General features: G+C 42.0%; 1 protein-coding gene across 39 annotated transcripts in view; it reads left to right on the top strand.

Moving 5' to 3' along the window:
• Window positions 1-23,106, top strand: part of EPB41L3 (erythrocyte membrane protein band 4.1 like 3) — a 263,630-nt gene that overhangs the window by 46,233 nt on the left and 194,291 nt on the right. For 6 of the 39 annotated variants that reach the window (XM_070049925.1, XM_070049927.1, XM_070049928.1 and 3 more), the window contains exon 1: window positions 18,916-19,071. The exons of 4 other annotated variants lie outside the window; for them this stretch is intronic. In XM_070049925.1, the coding sequence (XP_069906026.1) occupies window positions 18,930-19,071 (142 nt within the window). In that variant the 5' untranslated portion in view covers window positions 18,916-18,929. Of the gene's footprint in view, window positions 1-18,892; window positions 19,072-23,106 lie in introns of those variants that run through there. 29 more of the 39 variants (XM_070049947.1, XM_051851375.2, XM_051851379.2 and 26 more) reach the window with 10 other exon arrangements.

The following is a 23,106-nucleotide window of genomic DNA, read 5'->3' as shown; positions in this document are numbered from 1 at the left end:
TCTCATTTTCTTTTCTCCTTAGTGGAAAATAAATGAGGTGTTGCTTCTTGTAATTCAAATTTTAATTTTAATTCAAATTCAATTTTATAAGTTGTTCCTTTTAATTCAAATTGCTATCTACCCTGAGGAGCAGGAAACATGTGTTTCTCCACTGAACACGGATGGGAAAAAAAAGTTCTAGCAAAATGAAGTTGAAATAATCAAAGGGATCTCTGTGTTTTTGTCTAGATCATTGAGCTACCTGCTGTGAGTCTGATTAGTGTCCTTGAAGCATCAGAGAGTCACTCTCCTGGCAAGGGTCCTCATTAGAACAGCAGCAGCTCCCCCCACCCAAAGTGTCTAAAATTACAGGGAGCCATATACCTTTTTCTTATTTAAAACATTGGAAGGAAATATTGGCAAAATTTAAATTCTGAGGAATTGATGATTTGAGCACAGGTATGAGACGACTGGGGTGTATCCCAGTTGTAGAAAGCTTTCTGTGGTGATTTTCATGCATTTTCTCTTTATAAGAATTTTGGATGAAGCATAGAGCACTAAAGAATCACTTCAATGTAATTATATGTGCCTATTGGGCCTCCCCATTTTCATATGTTTTGAAGCCACATGATCAAAATAGATATGTTGATTTATTTGCCTTATTGCTATAATTTCATATTGTCAAGTCGTGATCACCTTGATTTAAGGTAAATAACTATGTATTGTTGTAAATAAAACACTTTCCTTATTAATTTTTCCAAAAGAGACTTTGGTGAGGAGGGGTGTGGTTTGTGTGTGGGGGTGACAGGGAAAGAAATCTGATGTGGTGTGCTGAATATTTTAGTGATTTCCTGTAATCATTGGCATTTGTAAGAGTACACTCACTCTGTGGTGCCTTGACACCATAAAATTAGCTTTGCATTCTTCTCAATGGGAATAGGAAATTATGATGGATTCTTTTTATGTCTCTAGCTATAATAAATCCCTTGTATCTTCTGCCTACTCATTTAGTTATTTATGGGAACATAGTGTGCCTACGTCCCTCTAAGTACAGTGTCACACAAATATGGAAATATCTGTTTCTCAAATTAAATACACTTCCTCATCTACAGACTAATATTTTTTTTAATTGAACCAAGAAATCGTAAATACTTGGATGCCTGGAAACACATCTTATAATAATTGGCCCTATCCTTTATTTTCCTCTAAAAATGAAATTCCTGTATTTAGTAATGAATTACACTTTGCAAGTGTCAAGATTTTACTTAGAGATGTTCTTTTCTTCGATTCACCACAAAGACTATAGAAAGAGGAGCCTGCTGCTGTAATTGTAGTGGAGAGGCCATCTGGGGTTCCTGGAGGCTCAGTATTGGTAAAGTCTCCTGGTATTTGCTCACCACTAAAACATTGTGACCTTGGTACTTGATCTCTGTACACTTCATTTTTTTCTCATTTTAAAATGATCATGGGGTGGAGGGGAGCAGCGCTGTGCCTAAGTAGGTTGGGCTTCTGCCTGCAATGCCGGGATCCCATATGGGCACCTGTTCAAGACCCTGCATTATGGTGTAGTAGATAAGGCCACTGCCTGCAACACCAGCATCCCATGTGGGTGCTAGTTCATTGTCCTGGCTGCTCTACTTCTGATCCAGCTCCCTGCTAATGTGCCTGGGAAGGCAGCAGAAGATGGCCTTGCACCCACTGTGGGAGACCCATAGGAAGCTCCAGGCTCTTGGCTTTGGTCTGTCCCAGCCCCAGCCATTGCAGCCATTTGGGGAGTGAACCACCAGTTGGAAGACCTCTCTCTCTCTCTCTTTCTCTTTCTCTCTCTCTGTAACACTGCCTTTCTAATAAATAGAAAAAAATTCTTAAAAAAGATGATCACAGGACTATTACTTGAATCTCATAGATGTGAGAACCTAATAGGCATTCAACAAATATTTATTGAATAGATGAATGGACTTGCTATTTCATTTCTGCATTCACTCAAGATTGCTACTGGGAGGTTGGCATTGTGGCTTTTGGGATAAGCTGCTGCCTGCAGTGCTGGCATCTCAAATGGGCACTGATTCTAGCCCTGGCTGCTCCATTTCCAATCCAGCTCCCTGCTGATGTGCCTGTGAGTGCAGTGGAGGATGGCCCAAGTGTTTGGGCCCCTGTACCCTAATGGGAGACCTGGAAGAAGCTCCTGGCTCCTGATTTCAGCATGGCCCAGTCATGGCTGTTGTGGCTATTTGGGAAGTAAACCAGAGGGTGGAAGAGCTCTCTGTCTCTGTCTCTCCCACTATACATATAACACTGCCTTTCAAATAAATAAAATAACTCTTTAAAAAAATTTTTTTAAAGATTGCTATCTACATACTTTTTCAGGATGTATATGGTTTATGTATTTCAATTTTTTAAAAGATTTATTTATTTATTTGAAAGGCAGAGTTACAGAGAGGCAGAGGCAAAGGGAAGGAGAGAGAAAGAGAGAGGCATTCTATCAACTGGTTCACTCCCTAAATGACCACAAGGGTCTGAAGCCAGGATCCAGGACCTTCTTTCAGGTCTCCCTCATGGGTGCAGGGGCCCCAGGACTTGGGGCATCTTCCACTGCTTTCCCAAGCGCACTAGCAGGGAGCTGCATCATAAGTGGAGCAGCTGGGATTGAACAGTTGTACAAATGGGATGCTGGCATTGCAGGCAGCAGCTTAACCCACTGTGTCACAACACTGGCCCCGGGTGCCGTATTCCTGATGGACCATTTGGACATGTCTTTTTTTCATATATCTGTTTTCCCTCTTGAGTTGTATCTTCAGGGTATGATTCTGAAATTGGGGTTGCTAGGTCCCAGGATATGATCAACATCTGACGCTTATTCACAATTGCATGATTGTTCTTTACATTCGTTGCACTCATTTTCAGGAATTTATAGGGCTCCTTACAACTCCTGCCGTTAGATTTATTATTTTAATTTGTGTTCCCTAGTTCAGTGGCTGTGAGATGCTACCTTATATTTATTTCACTTTGCATTGCCTCCATTGTCTGTGATGCTGAATGTTGTTTGAAACTGAGTCATTTTAGTACTTTTTGGTGAGAACTGCCTTTTACTCTTGTTGATTTGAGGTTAGACAGTATTGTAAGGCATGTAAGCAGTTATTTCTACTAGGCTTACATTTATAATATGGAAAACACTATTGCGATAGTTTTATCTTTCATTCTGATCTTAGTTCTCATCTTCCTGTTGTGCAGAATTATTTTATTTTGTTCAGTTAGCGCCATTTAATGCATTATGAGTCAGATAGGCTCTAGCTTCTCTCTAGAAATAAAATTGCCTCTTTCTCTAGCATGCTTTCAAGTTTCCATTGGGTGCATTCACACCATTCAGAGATGATCGTGCATGCGACGTGAGGAGCAGAAGCAGGAAGGGGAAAAGAAATTCCCTGCTGTCCGTGGTCCTCACTGCTAGCCTGACCTCCCCAGCACTGTCTTTTTCCAGCGATCAGGGCCACTGTCACTTGATTGACACACCCTCCGTGGTTCTGATGTGGGATAAAGCAGGTAGCTAGGTTAGGGCCACAGTGCTGGAAGTCACAAGCCAGAAGCCCCTGCCCATGAAATTCTATTCTACTTGTCCATCCTGGGCTGTATCTCCTGGGTGTGGGTGCCTTGTAAATAGCCACTCCCTGGCCGGCGCCGCGGCTTACTAGGCTAATCCTCCGCCTAGCGGCGCTGGCACACCGGGTTCTAGTTCCGGTTGGGGCACCGGGTTCTAGTTCCGGTTGGGGCGCCGGATTCTGTCCCGGTTGCCCCTCTTCCAGGCCAGCTCTCTGCTGTGGCCAGGGAGTGCAGTGGAGGATGGCCCAAGTGCTTGGGCCCTGCACCCCATGGGAGACCAGGAAAAGCACCTGGCTCCTGGCTCCTGCCATCGGATCAGCGCGGTGTGCCGGCCGCGGCGGCCATTGGAGGGTGAACCAACGGCAAAGGAAGACCTTTCTCTCTGTCTCTCTCTCTCACTGTCCACTCTGCCTGTCAAAAAAAATAAAAAATAAAAAAAAATAGCCACTCCTTTTCTGGTGTCATAGGAGAGGCCAACAGGTGGAAAGACCTCTCTGCTGACCAGGACTGGAGGAGGTACTGAGGTGCCCTCTCTCTACTTCACCTCTCCCATCCCTTTTCTCCTTCTTACCCACTCCCTGCCTATGCTCATGTGTATGTGGGTTCCCTTTCTCACCTTCTAAATAAAATTTACTTTATATATGACAGCATGGCGGGTACCTGGAATACAAATTAAACCCTACTTCTCCCACTTTACATACTCATTTATTATTTCCATTTCTATAAAACTGGATGAGATTACTCTAGATGCTGACTTACTTGTCTTCATCTCCTTTTTTTTTAAAAAAAAATTCAGAACAGTTTGACATTTATAAAACAAAAATTGTGAGGAAGTAATGCAAAGAATTCTCCTATACCCTTACCTCATTTCCCCTATGGACAACTGATATTAATATCTTTGTCACAATTAATGAGCCACACCAAGCTTCCCAAATATTTTATCCAAAAACCTGTCCTTCCTATGCCTCCCAGCCTCTAGTCATCCGCATTCTGTGTTCAGATCCAGATTTTTTGTTTGTTTGTTTTTGTTTTTGTTTTTTTTAGGTCCCACATTTAAGGGAGAACACTGGTCTGGCTTACTTCACTCAGCACCCTGCCCTCCAGTTCCATTCATTTTTTGCAAATGACAAGATTCCATTCTTTTTTTTTTTTTTTAATTTATTTATTTATTTGAAAGTCAGAGTTAGAGAGGGAGAGAGAGAGAGAAAGAGAGAGAGGTCTTCCATCTGCTGGCCCACTCCCCAAATGGCAGCAAAGGCCAGAGCTGAGCCGATCTGAAGCCAAGACCAAGAAGTTCCTCCAGATCTCCCATGAGGGTACAGGGGCCCAAGGACTTCGGCTGTCTCCTGCTGCTTTCCCAAGCGAATTAACAGGGAGCTGGACGGGAAGTGGAGTAGCCGGGGCTCAAACTGGTGCCCATATGGGATGCTGATGTGGCAAGTGGTAACTACCCACTGCACCACAGAGCTGGCCCCAATTCCATTCTTTTTTATAGTCGAATAACATTCCATTGTGTGTATATACCACGTTTTGTTTATCCATTCATCTGATGATGTACAATTTGTTTGATTTCATACTTCAGTTATTGTGCACAGTGCTACTATAAAAATGGTGCAGCAGATTATCTCTTGGATACAATATGTTCTTGTCTCTAGGGTATATGCCCAGTAGTGAGATTGCTGGATCATATTGGCAATTCCACATCTAGTATTTTAAAGAAATCCTTATACTGTTTTCCATAGGAGCTGCACTAATTATATTCCCACCAACAGTGTATAAGAGTTCTCATTTCTGTACATCCTCACCAGTATTTGTTACTCTTTTTTTTTAAAAAAATATTTATTTATTTTTTACTTGAGAGTCAGAGTTACACAGAGAGGAGAGGCAGACAGAGAGAGAGAGGTCTTCTATCCGATGGTTCACTCCCCAATTGGCCGCAACTGCCGGAACTGTGCTGATCTGAAGCCAGGAGCCAGGAGCCAGGAGCTTCTTCCAGGTCTCCCACGCAGGTGTAGGGGCCCAAGGACTTGGGCCATCTTCTACTGCTATCCTAGGCCATAGCAGAGAGCTGGATTGGAAGTGGAGCAGCTGGTACTAGAACCAGCATCCATATGGGATGCCAGTGCTTCAGGCCAGGGCATTAACCCGCTGCGCCACAGCGCCGGCCCCTACTCTGTCTTTTTGATACTAGCCATTCTGACAAGGGTAAAGTGATATCCCACTGTGGTTTTGCTTTGAATTTCCCTGATGGCTAGTGATGTTGAACATTTTTAAATGTTTGTTAGCCATTTATATTTCATCTTTTGAGAAATGTCTATTCAGATCTTTTGCCCATTTCCTAATTGGATTGTTTGTTGTTGAGGTTTTTGTATTGCAGACGTATTCTGAATATTAATATTTTGTTATAGAAGTAACTTGCAAGTATTTTCTCTCATTTTTTGGGATGATATCTCATCATTTTCTTGATTATTTCCTTTGCTGTTCAAAAGCTTCTGACTTTGATATAATACAATTTGTCTAGTTTTGCTTTTATTGCCTATGCTTTTGAAGGCGTATCCAAGAAGTCATCACCTATACCAATGTCTTGAAGTATTTCTCCTATGTTTTGTTCCAGTAACTTCATAGTCTCAGGTCTTAAATATAGGTCTTTGATCTATCTTGAGTTGAGTTGCGTACATGGTAAGAGATACAAATCTAATTCATTCAAATATGTGTGTATGTACCATTTAGTTTTGCTAGCACCGTTTATTGAAAAGAGAAACCTTTCTCCAATATATGTTCTTGGCACCTTTGTCAAAATCAGTTGATTGTATATCCATTGATTAATTTCTGGGCCCTCTGTTCTGTTCCATTTAATCTATGTGCCAATTTTTAATGCCAATATCATTCCATTTTAATTACTATAACATTGCAGTATACTTTGAAATCAGATATTCTGATGTCTCCAGCTTAATTTTGTTTGTTTGTTTGTTTGTTTGTTTTTTGGTTTAGGATCACTATGGCTATTCTGAGTGTTTTGTGATTCCATATGAATTTTAGGAATTTTTTTTAATTCTGTGTGGGATGGCATTGATACTTTGACATGGTTTGCATTGAATCTGAAGAATGGTTGGGTAGTATAGACATTTTAATGATCTTAATTCTTCTAATCCATTAGCAAGGAATATGTCTTCATTTTTACTTCCTATATATATCAGTGAATTTTATATTATTAGCCCAAATGTGTAATTTATTAATAATTACTCAGCATAAAATCTTGCTGCTTATTTTTGCCCAAGTAGTGGGCTTGAAGACTGAAGTTTCTGAAGAGATTAAACACTGATAACTCTGATTGTCTGGAACACTCTGGATTCAAATCCCCAGTCTGGCTTTCCAACACTTGCCTGTAAATGTGTCACATCATCAGGCTTCATGGAGCAGACTGAATAGCCAAGCTGCTGAATAATTATCTTTAGAAGTAACTTAAATTACCATACATGAAATCCTATTTATTTAAAACAATACCACACACAATTATAATATAACCAAATTCATTAGTTTTTTAAGAATCATTTAGACTATTTACTTATAATTTACAGTTCTTGAATCTTTCAGTTTGTCTGTCTAGTGTATCTTGGCCAAAAAAAAAAGCCTTTTTAAAATAAAAATCTGATATGCCAAAATACAGAATTTTGCTCTCACTGGGTTCCTGAAGTGAGGAACACATTTCGCTGTAGCTCCGCCTGATTTCTGCTGTCTCCATCAGGACCCTCACAGGGAGCAGGAGGCACATTCAGCTGGGAGTAGCCAGAATAACACAGGGAATTTTGCACACAGCTGTAAAAACTGGTTATCAGTGAGAGGTGTTGAGGTAATCAAGGGCTAGTACAAGGGTACTTCCAAAAGTTCATGGAAAAAAAAATGGAAAAAGACTAGTTAATTTTGTGCAAAAAATTTTGAAGTGCATTCACCTATTTGTTCATAATATACATTTTTCATGAATGCTTTTAAGACGACTCATATTTGTGGGTTTTTTAAACATTTGTTCCTTTTTTCTTCTTATAGAGAATAGAAAGAGTAGGCACTTCTATCTGCTGATTCAGTCCCCAAATGCCTGCCATGGCAGGGGCTGGGCCAGGATGAAGTCAGGAGCCACAGTTGTAATCCAAGTCTCTCATGTGGGTGGTAGGGACCCAACCACCTGAGCCACTACCATTGTCTCCCAGGTTCTGCGTTGGCAGGAAACTGGAATCAGGAGCCAGAGCTGATTATTGAACTCTGTGGGAGGCAGGTGTCTAAACTGCTAGGCTAAATGAAATGCTGTCCTTAATTTAAAAACTTTTACCCCAAAATAACTTATCTTTTAAATCTATTTTCCACAGACTTTTTGAAGTGGGAACAGTGGGAAGTGTTTCTAAGGCTTAAATGGCAACAGGAGGAAGTCATGTTGACAGTGCCTTGGAGCACCGAGGGAGTAGGTGAGACAGCATCTGATGGAAGCTGACCCCTTAGAGGGGGTGTGTCCACGGGCAGGTGCACAGCACCCAGTAGACAGGAGGCCTGGGGGGAGACCCATCTCCCTCTCTCTCCTTTAGCTGTTCAGCCCTCCTGGTGTCTCCATTGGCCAATGCCAACCCAAGTCAGAGGGTCAGTGAGTGGGTGAGGCAGTTCCTGGGATAGATCCTCCCTCTAACTCCCTACTTCAGAGCAGAGCAGAAAACATCAAAAATGTAACCCAGCTTGGCAGAGAATAATGAGCATGATAGAATTTTGAGGTTTCCTTTGCAGAAATCAGTTGATAAACATGTTCAGAAGAGCAGTGCACAAGGGAACCGCTTGTCTTTGGAGTAGATCTGTGCTTGTATTACTTGTTTCAAAGGTAAATATCTATGACCCTCCTGTATTATTTGAGTAGCAGCCACAGGCAGAGAGACCACCACGTGTTGGCAATAGTTTTATCCCAGCTGGAACTCAATATCCAATTCTTGTTAAGTTACAACTGCAGACTCCAACCCACAAAATTGGAAGAACTCAGAAACGACAAAAATCAAAATGTCACCACCACATCAGGGCCTGTTTATTTGTTCTCCTGGTTCTTTTACTTTTCAGCTTGGGCGTTCTTTCTTTAAAAATGTTAGACAAGTCCTGAAGGGATACAAAGATCACTACATTAATGAGGGAGATCACATCATCCTGTAAACCAGGTGACCACGGACTGGGACAGCAACCATGACAGTCTGGACTCTGACTTTCTGTGTCATGGTCCCATGCTGTACCTACTATTACATTCATTTTTAAATTCATGCCAGTGCTCTCTTTGAAGCAGTGTGCCTTGGGTTATAATTTGCTAGATTTTCCCTTTGAAGGAGATGAAATAGTTTGATACTTTGAGGTGTCTCATAACTGGTGGTTGCAAGTTGTTTTCATATATTTGTTCATTAGAAGTGGTGATATTCTTCCCTTTACAATATGAAGATGTGTAACATATTACTCAGAGGAGGTAACTAACACTTACCAAACTCCTACTACATGCCACAACCCTCTTAGCTTTTTGTTTGTTTATTTTTTTTTCTTTATACCTTTAAAGATTTTATTTATTTATTTGAGGGTAGAGTTACAGACAGAGAGAGGGAGAGACAGAGAGGTCTTCCATCCTCTGGTTCACTCCCCAAATGGCTGCAATAGCTGGAGCTGAGCTGATCTGAAGCCAGGAGCCAGGAGCTTCTTCCAGGTTTCCCACGTGGGTGCAAGGGCCCTTCCCGGGCCATAGCAGAGAGCTGGATCAGAAGAGGAGCAGCCAGGACATGAACCAGAGTCCGCAAGGGATGCTGGCACTGCAGTTGGAGGCTTAGCATACTATGTCAAAGTGCTGGCCCCAAAATAATATTTTTTGTTAACAGGCAACAGTTCTTAAAACAGCTATATGCTGTAGGTGTCATTGATTGTACTTCACTGATGAGGAAAAGAAGGATCAGAGAACTTAAGTAACTTTACAAAACTATGAAATGATCCATATATTAAGTTAAAGCTTGCTATCTCCTGCATGAAAATCAGATGACCTGCTCATGTTAAATTTAATACAATGAAAACAAGTTTATCTTATACCGTATATTGAATGCTGTGAGATTATACTTGTTTCAAACAGGATATATTGTTTCTTTTTTACATTCTACTTAGTTATTGGAGAGAGAGAGAGAGAGAGAGAGAGAGAGAGAGAGAGAGAGAGAGAGATTCTTCCATCCACTAGTTCACACCCTGAATGCTTGCAGTAACCAGTAGCTTGGCCAGGCAGAAGTCAGGTATCCAAGAACTCCATTCAGATCCTCCCACTTAGGTGTCAGGGACCCAGGTACCTCAGACATCACTTGTTGCCTCCCAGGGAATGCATTAGCAGGAAGCTGGACTGGAAGTGGAGCCAGGGCCAGAACCCAGGCCCCCAGATATGGGATGTGGGCATCTCAAGTAGTGGCTTAGCCTCCATGCCATAATACCTGCCGCAAATTGGGTATATTCTACTGTGGCAAATCCACTCAAAGAATTTTGAGTCTGCCACAGGAAGGCACTAGCTGATCCTTAGGGACTGAATCTAGGAAATAAAGACCTAGCTGTTGGCCAGTTTCTGGTTTGTCCTCACTTGCAGTGTTGTGCATAGAGAACCTATAGAGAATGGGTGTGATCCAGTTCAGAATGTGTTGGGTAAGCACATAAGAACTACTTTCTGGGGGCTAACAGTGTGGTGCAGCAGGTTAAGCTGCTGCCTGTGACGCTGGCATCTCATATCAGGGCGCTTGTTTGAGTCCTGGCTGCTCTTTTTCCAATCCAGCTACCTGCTAATGTGTCTGGGAAGGCAGTGGATGATAACCAAAGTGCTTGGATTCCCTGTCACCCATGTGGGAGAGCCGAATGGAATTCCTGACTCCTGGCTCTGGTTTGGTCCAGTCCCAGCCATTGTAGCCATTTTGGGAGTGAACCAGCTGATGGAAGATCTCTCTCTCTTTCTCTCTGTCTCTGTGTATGTCTCTCTCTGTCACTCTGTGTTTCAAGTAAATAAATAAGTCTTTTTAAAAAGAAATTTTTAGAATGAAGTCTTAAAATAGTTCATTTGTAAGTTTCTACAGCATTTATCAATCTGAACAAAATAATATAGCTTCTTAATTTTCAGATGCTGTGTGATTACCCCATTAATTTAATGACAGCTTTTCAGGGGGATAGCACTATCATTAAATATCTGAATCAGTTTCACATCCTGGTTTCAGACATGTTGAAATATTTAGAGAAAAGTCCATGTGAAAAATGAGGAAATGCAGAGTTGCTTCTGGTGTAGTTTTTCAGAAGTAAACTTCTTCCTTTGTGGTCAGCTGAGTCAAGATGATATTCTGAAACCAAAAGGGAAGGAAAGCCGTCAAAGCCTGTTGGTTTGGCCTTGTGCTCATCTTAATGACTCGTGGTTTAACCCATGAGTTGGATAAAGGGGCCATGATTGAAACATGGCTTTCTCAGGTGGGGAAGGGCTATGGAATTAGGTGGACATGAATGAGAATCGAGTCTGCCACCAAGTCATGAAAGTTCTGTGGGGCTCTTTTGCACAATTGCTAGACAGATGCCTATTTCTTGAGGCTGTTGTGAAGTTTAGAAAACCTAATATTGATTGAATGCCTTGCACAGTGTTCTAGCCTATGGTCTGTTGCTATAGATACCTGGAACTCAGTAATGGATGAAAGAAAGAAGTGTGTTTAGGTTCATGTTTTTTTGAGGCTGGGACATGCAAGAGCATGGTGGAAGCTTCTTGCAGGGCCTTGTGCTGCTCCCATTCATAGCAAAAAAGCCTAAGTGATACAGAATGTTTGCAAAAGAGGCCATACATCAGGGACACCTCACTTTACTACAACCTGCTCTGGTGGTAACTAATCCAGTCCTGTGATAACCACATTAATCCCTCTTAAGGACAGCCTAGTCATAGCTTAGATGTCCCACCTCCTCTCAACACTGTTACACTGGGAATCAGAGTTCCATATGCTTTTTGCAGGGGACAAACCATATGCCCTGGCTCTGGTCCTGCTGTCTCATGCCGGGGCTCCTGGGTGCCTTATACTGCTCCTACCAAGACTCCAGACTCAGTGTTGCTGGATCTCCATATCGTCCAGGGATCTCTAGGAAATGTTCTTACTTAGCACCTGCACTGGTATAGCAGCCTCTGTGATTTCATGGGACTATTACATTTTCATGAGAGGTTAAAATTTTTAAAGTGAAACTTAGCATTGAGCTTCTACTTCCAGTGTGGTCACAAACTGTAGAATCAGTAAGTTACTTAGCCATCTGGGACTAAGTCTCTTCCTTTCACAAATGAAGGTAAAACTGGCTCATTTCTTGGGTCCTTTCTAGTCCTGATATGCTCAGTGTTGAGATTTCTTTGCCCTTTAGAACAAAACACCCCGATTCATTTGTACTATTTAGAAAACATGAGTTGAAGGATCTCCTTGAACACTTGCTGTTTAGTCTTGCTGTTTAGCATTTTAAAAATAAACATCTGTTTAATGTTGGGAGAAATTAAATTGTAGGCTCCAGATGTGGCTCAATTCTCTGTAGAAATGTACATTTAAGTCACAGATCTCGGAGCAGCCTTGAGGCAGCTGCCAAGCATACCCTGTTCCCCGTGGGCCTTCCGTTACCTGTTTTCTCCTGTCTGCCAGGTGAGATTTGTGAAGTGGCCCCGGCACCACTGGCTTCTTCTCTTCCATGTTTGGCAGCTTTTCCTTTGTGATGTGCAAGCAAAGCTTAGTGACCCTGGAGCCCCACGGCCTTGGCATTCTGTCTGAGAGACAACTCTGGAGAGTCTCTGAAGCTGAGGTTGCTGGGACATTCTACTGAGACACAACAGAACAAATGTTTCTACTTTGGTGTAAAACTAACATTCCAGACCTTTATTTGCTTTTTCTTTTCTGCCATTCATGTGAAACATGTAGATGAAATCACAGGATCTTAATCTGTAAAGTATTGAATTTCAGTTTTCTGGAGGCCTGGATTGTATTTGGTGGAATGTGGCAGAACTCAGTCATGCTGTGTTTTGGTATGTGTGTGTGCATGTGTGTGCATATGTGTATATGTATGTGCACATGTGTGTGCATGTGTGTGCAGGTGTATGTGTGTGTGTGCTTATGTGTATGTGTGTGCATGTGTGCGTGTGTGTATATATGTGTGTGCATGTGTGCGTATGTTTGTGTGTGTGTGTGTGTGTGCGTATGTGTGTGTGTTTGGGGTGAGGAGAGTTTCTCTCTCATTCACTTTTCCCCTGATAAAATTATACTCAGTTCTCACATGCTCAGATATTCAGGGTTTGCAGAAGTTTGGGGTTTTATTTTTTGTTTATTTGCATTTCTATGTGCCTTTCTACCTCTTACCCATTTCACTTAGTTACATCAATGGAAAATTTTGAAAGTGGTAACGTATTTACCCTTTTGCCATTCTCAGAGTTCCTAGCCTCTTGAAATTCAATTGGAAAAAATTGTTCTGGGGGTTGGCAATGTGGTGCTGTTGAGTTAAACAACTCCCTGCAGCTCTGGCATTCCATCTGAGTGCCAGTTCAAATCCCAGTTGCTCCACCTCCCATCCAGCTCCCTGCTAATGCACCTGGGAAAGCTGTAGAGAAGACAGCTCGAGGGCTTGGGCCCCTGCACCCACATGGGAGTCCTGGGTGGAGTTCCTGGCTCCTGGCTTTGGCTTGGCTCAACCCTGGCTATTGTGGCCATTTGGGGGAGTGAACCAGCAGATGGAAGATCTCTTTCTCCCTCTGTGTCTCTCTGTAACTCTGTATTTCAAATAAATAGATAAATCTTTTTTAAAAATCCTGTTGCTTCAATTTAAAAAACAAGATTTTATTTAGGGGCCAGCATTGTGGTGCAGTGGGTTAAGTCATCACTTGTGACCAATGGCATCTCATATGAGCACTGATTCAAGTCCTGGATATTTTGCTTCCAAACCGTCTCCCTGCTAATGTGCTTGGAAAGGCAGCAGAAGATGGTTCAAGTACTTGGGCCCCTGCTACCCATGTGAGAAACCTAAATGGAGTTCCAGGTTCCTGGCCCAGCCCTAGCTTTTGTAGTCATTTGTGGGAATGAGCCAGAAGATGGAAGATCTCTCTCCCCTCAGGCAACACCCCCACCCCCACCCCCACCCCCAACTCTGCCTTCAAGCACAGGCAGCAGCTTAACCTGATAAGCCACAATACTGGCCTCCTGATAACTGAATGTAAACTCACTGGGGAACTTCAAAATCAAAAAAATCCAAAGGAAGACAAAACCAAATACAGCAAAACTAAATTCTTGGTAATAATTGTGTCATTATCTTTTAAAATAATGAATGATGTCATTCACTAAACACTAGTTACATTTCAGACTCCATCCAGTACATATTAATATAAATAAAGTTAAACTTTTGTTTGGGTTCCCCCCAAAATTTAGAAAGATCTGATTCTAAATGTTGGCTATTTAGCTTCTTCCAACTTCAGTTTGTAAGGCCACTCACATGTGGCACTTACATTCCAGAGAAGTGAAACCGAGTTACAGAGTTACAAAGAGAGGCCGTGCTGAGAAGTAGAGGAGGCCAGCACCGAGGATGCTAAGTAGGCACCCTCAGATTGAGAATCATGGGGCCCACTGCTCCAAGAAAGGTACATTTATGTTAAAGAAAGTTGCTGCTTTTTTTTTTAAAGATTTATTTATTTAATTGAAAGTCAGAGTTACACTGAGAAAGAAGGAGAGCCAGACACACACACACACACACACACACACACACACAGAGAGAGAGAGAAAGATAGAGAGGTCTTCCATCTGCTGGTTCACTCCCCAGTTGGCCACAATGGCTGGAGCTGTGCTGATCGGAAGCCAGGAGCCAGGAGCCAGGAGTTTCCTCCGGGTCTCCCACGTGGGTGCAGGGGCCATCTTCTTGGGCCATCTTCTATTGCTTTCCCAGGCCATAGCAGAGAGCTGGATTGGAAGTGGGGCAGCCAGGACACCAACCGGCACCCATATGGGATGGCAGCACTGCAAGCGGCGGCTTTACTTGATAAGACACAGCACCAGCCCCAGAAAGTTGCTTCTTAAATGGAGAACTCCATGTGATATGTGCTGGAAGGAGGTGGAGCGGGAAGTAGGAAGTATTAACAATAATAAATGATTCTCCTGAGTGGTGCTGTAATTGTAGGTGATGTTGTGTGTGCATTTGTGTATACATATATGTGCACAAGCCTATCCATATGCATGTTTGCATGAGTGTGCACCTATACATATCTGCACATATATATGCATGTAGCCATGCATGTTTCTCTACTTGTGTGTGCAACTGTGTATTAGTGTGTCTATATGTGTTCATGAGTGTGTATATATGTCTATGAGTGTGCATTGATACAGATGGCTCTGTACAGTCTGTGTATGAGTGTGTAGCTATGCCTTTGTGTCTATATATGTGTATATAACTTTGTAACTATGTATGAGTGTGTATCTATGTGTGTGTCTATACATATGTGGATGAATGTTTGTGTCTACACATTTTTTGTATATGTGCACATGTGTATATCAATGTATGTGTCCATATATGGGTGTTTGTATCTAAACATATGTTGTATCCATGCATTGGTGTGTTTGTATGTATGTTAATGAGGGCATAATCTTTTTTTTTAAGATTTATTTATTTATTTGAAAGTCTGAGTTACACAGAGAGAGAAGAAGAGGCAGAGAGAGAGAGGTCTTCCATCTGCTGGTTCACTCCCTAACTGGCTGCAATGGCCAGAGCTGCGCCAATCTGAAGCCAGGGGCCAAGAGCCTCTTCTGGGTCTTCCCACATGGGTGCAGGATCCCAAGGACTTGGGCCATCTTCCACTGCTTTCCCAGGCCATAGCAGAGAGCTGGATTGGAAGTGGAGTACCCAGGACTTGAACCGGCACCCACATGGGATGTCGGCACTGCAGGCGGTGGCCTTACCCTCTACGCCACAGCGCTGGCTCCGATGGCGTGATTGATCAATGGAGCAAGAGAGAGCCATACTGAATGCGTTTTCATTTTGCATCACAATTCTATATGGCCTTGGGCATATTTCTTAGCTTTCTTTTGCTTTTGATCCCTTCATCTTTAAATTGAGACTAAACATAATCCATGTCTCATAGGTTGTAGTGAGAGGCATATTAAAAGCCGCAGGGAAGGAAAGCTTTGGCTAAGCAACCAAAGTGCTGGTCTTTATGATTCTCATCTTTATCATTACCTCTACTCTTCACATTCAAAAGAAACTGGCTGGGAGAGTGAAATATTTCCCTCCAGTGACATTGGTGGTGCATCCAGGATTCTACCCTTGCTCAGTCTTTCCATTGTTCAAAAGTATCTGTCAGGCTGATAACATCCTTTCTGCCTTTTATTTTTTTTTTAAAGATTTATTTATTTGTTTAAAAGGCATACTTACAGAGAGACAGAGAGAAAGAGAGGGAGAGATATATTTTATCTGCTGGTTCACTCCCCAAGTGGCTGCAACAGTCAGGGCTGAGCCAGGCCAAAGCCAGGATCCAGGAACTTCATCCATGTCTCCCACGTGGAGGCATGGGTGCCCGAACACTTGGGCCATCTTCTGCTACTTATCCCAGGCCTTAGCAAGGAGCTGGGTAGGAAATGGAGCTGTCGGGACATGAACTGGCACTGCTGGTGTTGTAGACAGTGGCCTTACCCACTATACCACAATGCTGGCCCTCTTTCCTGCTTTCTACACTAGTAGGAAAACGTAAGTTTCACAATGGTGCCTATATCCCATATACAAGGCTGCTCACCATCATGGTGGTGGGAGTCGCTTGTGTTGGTTTGGTATTTCTTGTTGGCTGTCTGGGCCTTGGAGTCTTGCAGACTTGAATTTCAGCCCTAAATGCATCATTGTATGACCTGGACCACAGTTTTGTTTATTTGTTGTTTTCATCTTGCTTCTTTGGGTGTTTTTAGAACCTCCAGTATACGGAATGGGATTACTAATAACCTTTGGTTACTGATACACTCTCATCAGTGTCTCCTCTTCACTTATTTTGCAATTCATTGGACATTTTAAGTAATATAATAATACATATAACTAAAGCTAGGATTTAGACAAGAGTGTTTATCTAAACTTCCTGTAACCATCTGGTCATTCCTCTTCTCATACTCTAACAGACAGCATCCTGGACTCTATGTTTGTTATCCTTTACTTCTCTTCAAATGCAATATTATATTCATAAGTTTTCTGAAAAAGAAATTTAAGATGACTTTAAAAAGAATATTCTGAAGTGGATGTTTAGCCTAGTGGTTAGGACATTGATACCTTTGTTCCACATCATAGTAACTGGGTCTCATACTTACCTCTGGCCCCCTTAACCCAATGTAGACTTGGGAGGCAAAAGTGATGGCTCAAGTAATTAGGTTTCTCCATCCACATGGGAAACTTGGATTGAGTTTCCAGCTCCCAACGTTGGCCTTGACCTTTGTAGTCATCTGGAGAGTGAACCAGCTGATGGGAGCACTCCTTGCCTTGCTGTATCTCTGCCTCTCAAATGAAAAAAGTAACCATTAAAAATGATTTTTTAAAAGGGATATTTTCTTGTATATAATCCTTTGGGCTTGACTGTTTGTTGTGAAGTTCCTCTCCACGGTGACATTCAGTAGTACCCTTGTTTTGTTCTATAGTTTACACTCACAATATGTAAAATATACTGTAGTTTATGCATTCTCTTGTTGGTGGGCATTCGGGTGTTTGCAGGATTTTGCTTTGTGGAGAGAGCTGTATTAGCCTTGTTGAACACAGAAGTAACTCCCGCACATGTGCAAGTGTTTCTCTTTGGTAGGCGTGGAATCGCTGGGTCATAGCGTATATGAATATTCAATGTTAGGAGATCAGAGCTAATTGTTTGCCAAAGTGGTAGTCTCAGTTTTCACTTTCACTGAGATGTGGATACATGTTCTTTTCAACATTTGGAATTGTTAGATTTTTTTCCTTACTAATTAAATGGGTGTAAAATTGGGGCTTTAATTTGCATCACATGACATTATCCTCCAGTGGAACTTTCATTTACATTTCCCCGACTAAGACTACTAACGACTCTGAACAGCTTTTCTCATGCTTATGAGTATTATGTGCTTTCTTTTCCATAAAAATCCTTACCTTTGGATCAGTTTTCCATTCAGTTGTGATCTTTTTTTTTTTTTAACTTTTTTTTTTTGACAGAGTTAGAGAAAGAGAGACAGAGAGAAAGGTCTTCCTTCCATTGGTTCACCCCACAAATGGCCACAATGGCCTGAGTTGCACTGATCCAAAGCCAGGAGCCAGGTGCTTCCTCCTGGTCTCCCATGCGGGTACAGGGCTCAAGCACCTGGGCCATCCTCCACTATACTACCGGGCCACAGCAGAGAGCTGGCTTGGAAGAGGGGCAGCTGGGACTAGAACCCGGTGTCCATATGGGATGCTGGCGCCGTAGGCAGAGGATTAGCCAAGTGAGCCATGGCACTTGCCCTGCAGTTGTGATCTTTTGTTTTGTTTCTTTCTTTAGGAGAAGTGGGACAAGTCATTTGAACACTTTAGAATGATTTCTGTATCTGGAAAAATAGAGATGATAATACAATGTTCATAAGGTAGCTTTAGCTTAAATTAATGTTTATATATATGATTGGTACCAGATAGTGTAAGGGACAATCACAAAGTGCTACTTCTCATTCCCTGCTGGGCCTTGCCCCACCAAGAGCTGCCCATCCATGGACTAGCTTTGTTGGAATTTGCCTGTTTGCTTAGTGGAGAATCTCAGCTTATTGGTGCAACCCATGTGGCCCTCCTAGTATTATTGTACTTTGGGGAATAAAGCAGGTTAAATGAACTCACACTCCCTTGGCTGAAATATGTGGAAAGGCAGTAGAAGAGAAGAGATTCGGTGAATCCTTGGCAGCATAAAGGGAAGCAAATTGCTGTAATTATTCTGTTGATCGCAATTGCCCTGTCTGTAGATGTTTGAAGTATGAATTAATATGACAATTGGGAAAACTGGGGATTTAAAAAGCATACCTAATCAAACTGGAAATTCAGTTCCAAGGGGAAAATTCTAGGATGACTCCTGTCTTGGAACCAGTGGTCCTGCGTAGCCCTGTGACACGGCAGGTGTTCTGTTTCTCTGCTGCTGGGATCCTCTGCCACAGCACTTGGGCGAATGGTGCACAGTCATGCGGAGAGGCTACCCTGGGAACCAGGGAAAATATTAGAAGAAGACTCTGCAGGTCACCAGCAAACGACATGCAGTAATTGTTTCCAGCTCCTGGCTTGGCTCTCTGGAGTTGAACCTAAGGAGCAAATCTGGATGGGAGAGTAAGCCAATCACTCTAGCACCCTGGATGCTCCTGCGTCTCACTGAGCAGCTTCCTGGAGGAGTGGAAGGCAGTGCCGGTGCTACAGTAACTCTGGAGCTGCAGCACTGCAGCATGCCGTCTTTCATCTGTCTCTATCTGTGCTCAAAGTCCCTCTTAGGACTGGGAGGTAAAACGTTTCTATTGCTAGCATTAGTGGATGTTTGTGAGCCATGATCGCTGTTAGTGTTTATGAATCTGATCTTGATAAATACGTGAATCATCCACGAGTAAATCCAACCCGGGAAATGTGGAAGTTATTCTTTAGTGCATGATTCCTTTTTAAATGTTTGCTCATTCCTGACTTTGTGATGTTTCTCTAGTTTTCCTCCCGTTTGAAAAGCTCTGCTTTTCAGCTTTTGGTAGGAAAATTGGGAAATGCAACCAGACGGAGTTTAGTACAATGTCATCTCACCTTTCCTTTTGTCCTTTTTAGTATACGCCAGTCTGACGCATTCCTCAGAGAATCTTTGCTCTAGGGACACAGGCTTAAAGAGTTTGGAAACAGCTTTTTGTTGTGATGGCAACTTCAATTTAGGAAGTAGTTAAAAGAAAAGTTTGAATGCTCTCCAAAGGCAAGAATGCTGTGTACTTATGCTTAGAATCTTGCAATTTACAAGTTATAAATCATTTTCCTTTGTGCCAAGAATTACACAGAAGAATAATGAAGTCTCATTTATTTCGTAAGTAAATGCAAAAACAACTGGTAACCCAGCTTCACTGAAACATGGATGCTACCTCAACTTCAAAGGTATGGGGCTGCCTACATGCCCAGCTCTGGGACCCATTCAGGCTGGAGAGGTTACACACAGGTCTCACAGAGGATGTGTTATTTCTTGCTGATCTTTGGAGAAATGAATTTCAACAATAATTTATAATAGAAATAGTGAAAGAGAAAGGGATTTTTGAGAGTGCTTGAAAAAGATTGCATTAAAAGTTAAGTTTCTTTTGGTACAAAACAATTTAAACATCCACACAGAGTTTTCTTATCATATGTATTTTCCATGAACTTTTTGAAGAGTCCTTCATTGTATGCATGGACTTCAAGCTTTATTAAACCAAAATAAGTTATTTTTGAATTCTGTTTTTCCATGAACATTTTGAAGTAGTCGTGCATACAGAAAGAAGCAGTGTTAAACTCAGAGTCTTTCTGGCTCTTGGTTTTGTTATGTACAAACAGAGTTCTTTATGTTTCAGAAGAGATTGCTTCTTGTGCCACCTACCTTGTCCCTAGGGACCTGGGGCAATAGCTGAACAGCAAACCAGCCCCTTTCTTGCCAATTATTCCTTTGCTAATACCTCCTAATTCTTTCCTGACTGCAACTTTGCAAAACAATACTATTATCTGGGAAAAGTAACTTATAGCATGAAATTTGGGTATTATTCATATTTTTGTGTCGCATTCTATTTTTATTTAAATGTATAATTCGGAAATATTTCTTACACTTCCCAGTTGGTCTGGAAATTTTTGCAGAACTATGTAACAATGACTTCCCATGCTGGAAGTTCCAGAGAAAATAGGTCTCTCTTCACAGAGCTGTTTTGCTTTGTAATCAAGTCCGATAGACTGAGCCTTTTAGTAGAAAATCAGTAAAAAGTAACCAAGAATAAAACCCTTGCACTAGGATATTATTTGTAGTTTTATTTAAATTTTAGATACAGGGCTATTAAGGCCTAGAGTACTTACTCAGAATTAAATAGCAAGTGACAGAACAAACATAATGAAACAGGAAGAGAAGCCAGGTCTCTTGCTGAGAATTTTCCCCTAAGCATTGACATTCTCTGCAGCACAAATGGATGTAACTGAAGAAGTCTAGTGCAGGCATGTGGACAGGTAGGGGTGGCTTAGGAAGCACTTTCCAACTTAGGCAGTGGAGGCTAGAAACCAGGTAACGGGCTGTAAGACCTGTCCCACCTTCAGTGATTTGCTCAGAGGGCTCAGCATATTGTCATACTCAAGATTTATTAAAGGGGCAGGTGTTGTGGAGCAGTGGGTCACGCCACCACTTAGGATGCCCGCTTCCATATGGGAGTGCCAGTTGGAGTCCCTGCTACTCCACTTTCTGATTCAGCTCCCTGCTAATGTGCCTGAAGGAACATGGCCCAAGTACTTAAGTCCCTGACACTCACATGGGAGATTTAGATGGAGTTCCTGGCTCCTGGCTTTAGCCTGGCCCAGCCCTGGCTGTTGTGATTATTTGGAAAGTGAACTGGCAGATAGAAGATCTCCCTCTCTCTGTCTCTTTCTCTCTGTCACTCTGCCATTCAAATAAGTTAATAAGTAAATAAAAGTTTTAAAAAATATTTATTACAGTGGAATGATGCTAAGCAAAGGTAGAAAGCTCAGGGGGTGAGGTCTTGGGAAAGCAAGGCACAGACTTCCAAGGCTTCTCTCCCCAGTATAGTCAGTCAGAAAGTGCTTAATTCTCCAGTGGCAAACTGGGATAAGCCAGGTGAAATGGTGGGAAGCTCAAAAGAGACTCAGGGTCCGGGATTTTTGCTGAGAGCTGGTCATGCAGGCAGCCTCTGCCTGGGATGGATGGAAATTCCAGACTCCCAGAAAGATAGCAGGTGCTCAGCATTAACCACAGTATTTAGGATGGGAAGAAGAAACATTCCAAGTTCTGGATGTATTGACTCTGAGATGACAGAGGGTGTCCTATTAGAATTTCAAAGGTGTGTGAAAATGGAACTAAAAGATATGTTTATTTTGGCACAAAATCCATGTATACACAAAATTTTCAAAAAATTCATGAAAATGTGCATTATGAAAAATTATGCATGATTTCAAAGGGCCATATATCTAGTATATATAGTACTATGAAATATAACCAAGAGTTTTTCAGATTGCATTACAAGAAGCTGATTCTAATATGAAGTTCATATCCATGGTGTATTTCTTATGACATGATAACAAGAATAAATCACATAATTAGAGAATTGGCATTAAAAAAATTTTGACTTTAAATGAACAATGAAAAACATACTGTTAACAGGTATAATTTTAATGTGAAAACATTATTATGTTATTAAAACGTACACATATTAAATAATTTTTTCAAAGAACCTGAATTAACTTTCTATTCCCCTCACTGCTTATGGAAATTAGGTAACTCTTTACTTGAGAGATCTAGTCTTGTCTTAAGGTGTTTTTTTTTTTTTTTTTTTTTTTTTGACAGGCAGAGTGGACAGTGAGAGAGAGAGACAGAGAGAAAGGTCTTCCTTTTTGCCGTTGGTTCACCCTCCAATGGCCGCCGCTGCAGCCGGCGCACCGCGCTGATCCGATGGCAGGAGCCAGGATCCAGGTGCTTTTCCTGGTCTCCCATGGGGTGCAGGGCCCAAGCACCTGGGCCATCCTCCACTGCACTCCCTGGCCACAGCAGAGGGCTGGCCTGGAAGAGGGGCAACCGGGACAGAATCCGGCGCCCCAACCGGGACTAGAACCCGGTGTGCCGGCGCCGCAAGGTGGAGGATTAGCCTATTGAGCAGGTGTTTTTTTTTAAACATAAGTAGCTAGTTTTTCCTGCTTGTAAGCAAAGTATAAATAATAATAGCAATAATATTTATCATAATAATTTCCTAAGGTTTGTTCCTATGTGGGAGGAGGGTCCTGATGTGCACAGACTTAGAAAAGACCCAGGCAATGGTATGTGCTGGTGTCATGTGTCATGCTATGCACCTGCTAATCTTTGAGCCAAGCCAGTGAAACAGTATGTCCACAGGCTTTTCAACGTTCTAGCTGACAGTCTCCTCTCCAGAGAGGAGCTATACCACCCAGGCAAGTTCAACTTCCTGAAGAGTATCCCACATCTCCAGCCAGGGCGACTTCAGACCATCTATACTGGTAGTTCTATTTTCTCCCCCTAAGACTACATTAAACAGTTAATTTAAATATATGACTATTTTCAATTGGTAGTGTCATCATTGTACTTAGTCTAAGCAGTTTTTCTATGTTCCTCGTGCGTTTTTTTAATGAAGTGGTTTTCTTACTTGTGTGGGTGTAAGCATAGTAACAGATTTAGGATGATTTTTGGATTTGCCTATGTGTGGGGGCCCGATGGCGATGCAGTAGCTTTGCAGTAATACGAACAAAACCACTTCACACACACGTGTTGCGAGATGACATTCTAATGTTGTACACGTTGGATGTGTCAGAATCTTAAAT

The sequence above is a fragment of the Oryctolagus cuniculus genome, chromosome 10 (genome assembly GCF_964237555.1).
Source record: "Oryctolagus cuniculus chromosome 10, mOryCun1.1, whole genome shotgun sequence".
In the NCBI taxonomy this organism is placed as follows: Eukaryota; Metazoa; Chordata; class Mammalia; order Lagomorpha; family Leporidae; genus Oryctolagus; species Oryctolagus cuniculus.
The sequence above is the reverse complement of the archived record's forward strand: the minus strand, read 5'-3'. Positions and strand labels throughout refer to the sequence as shown.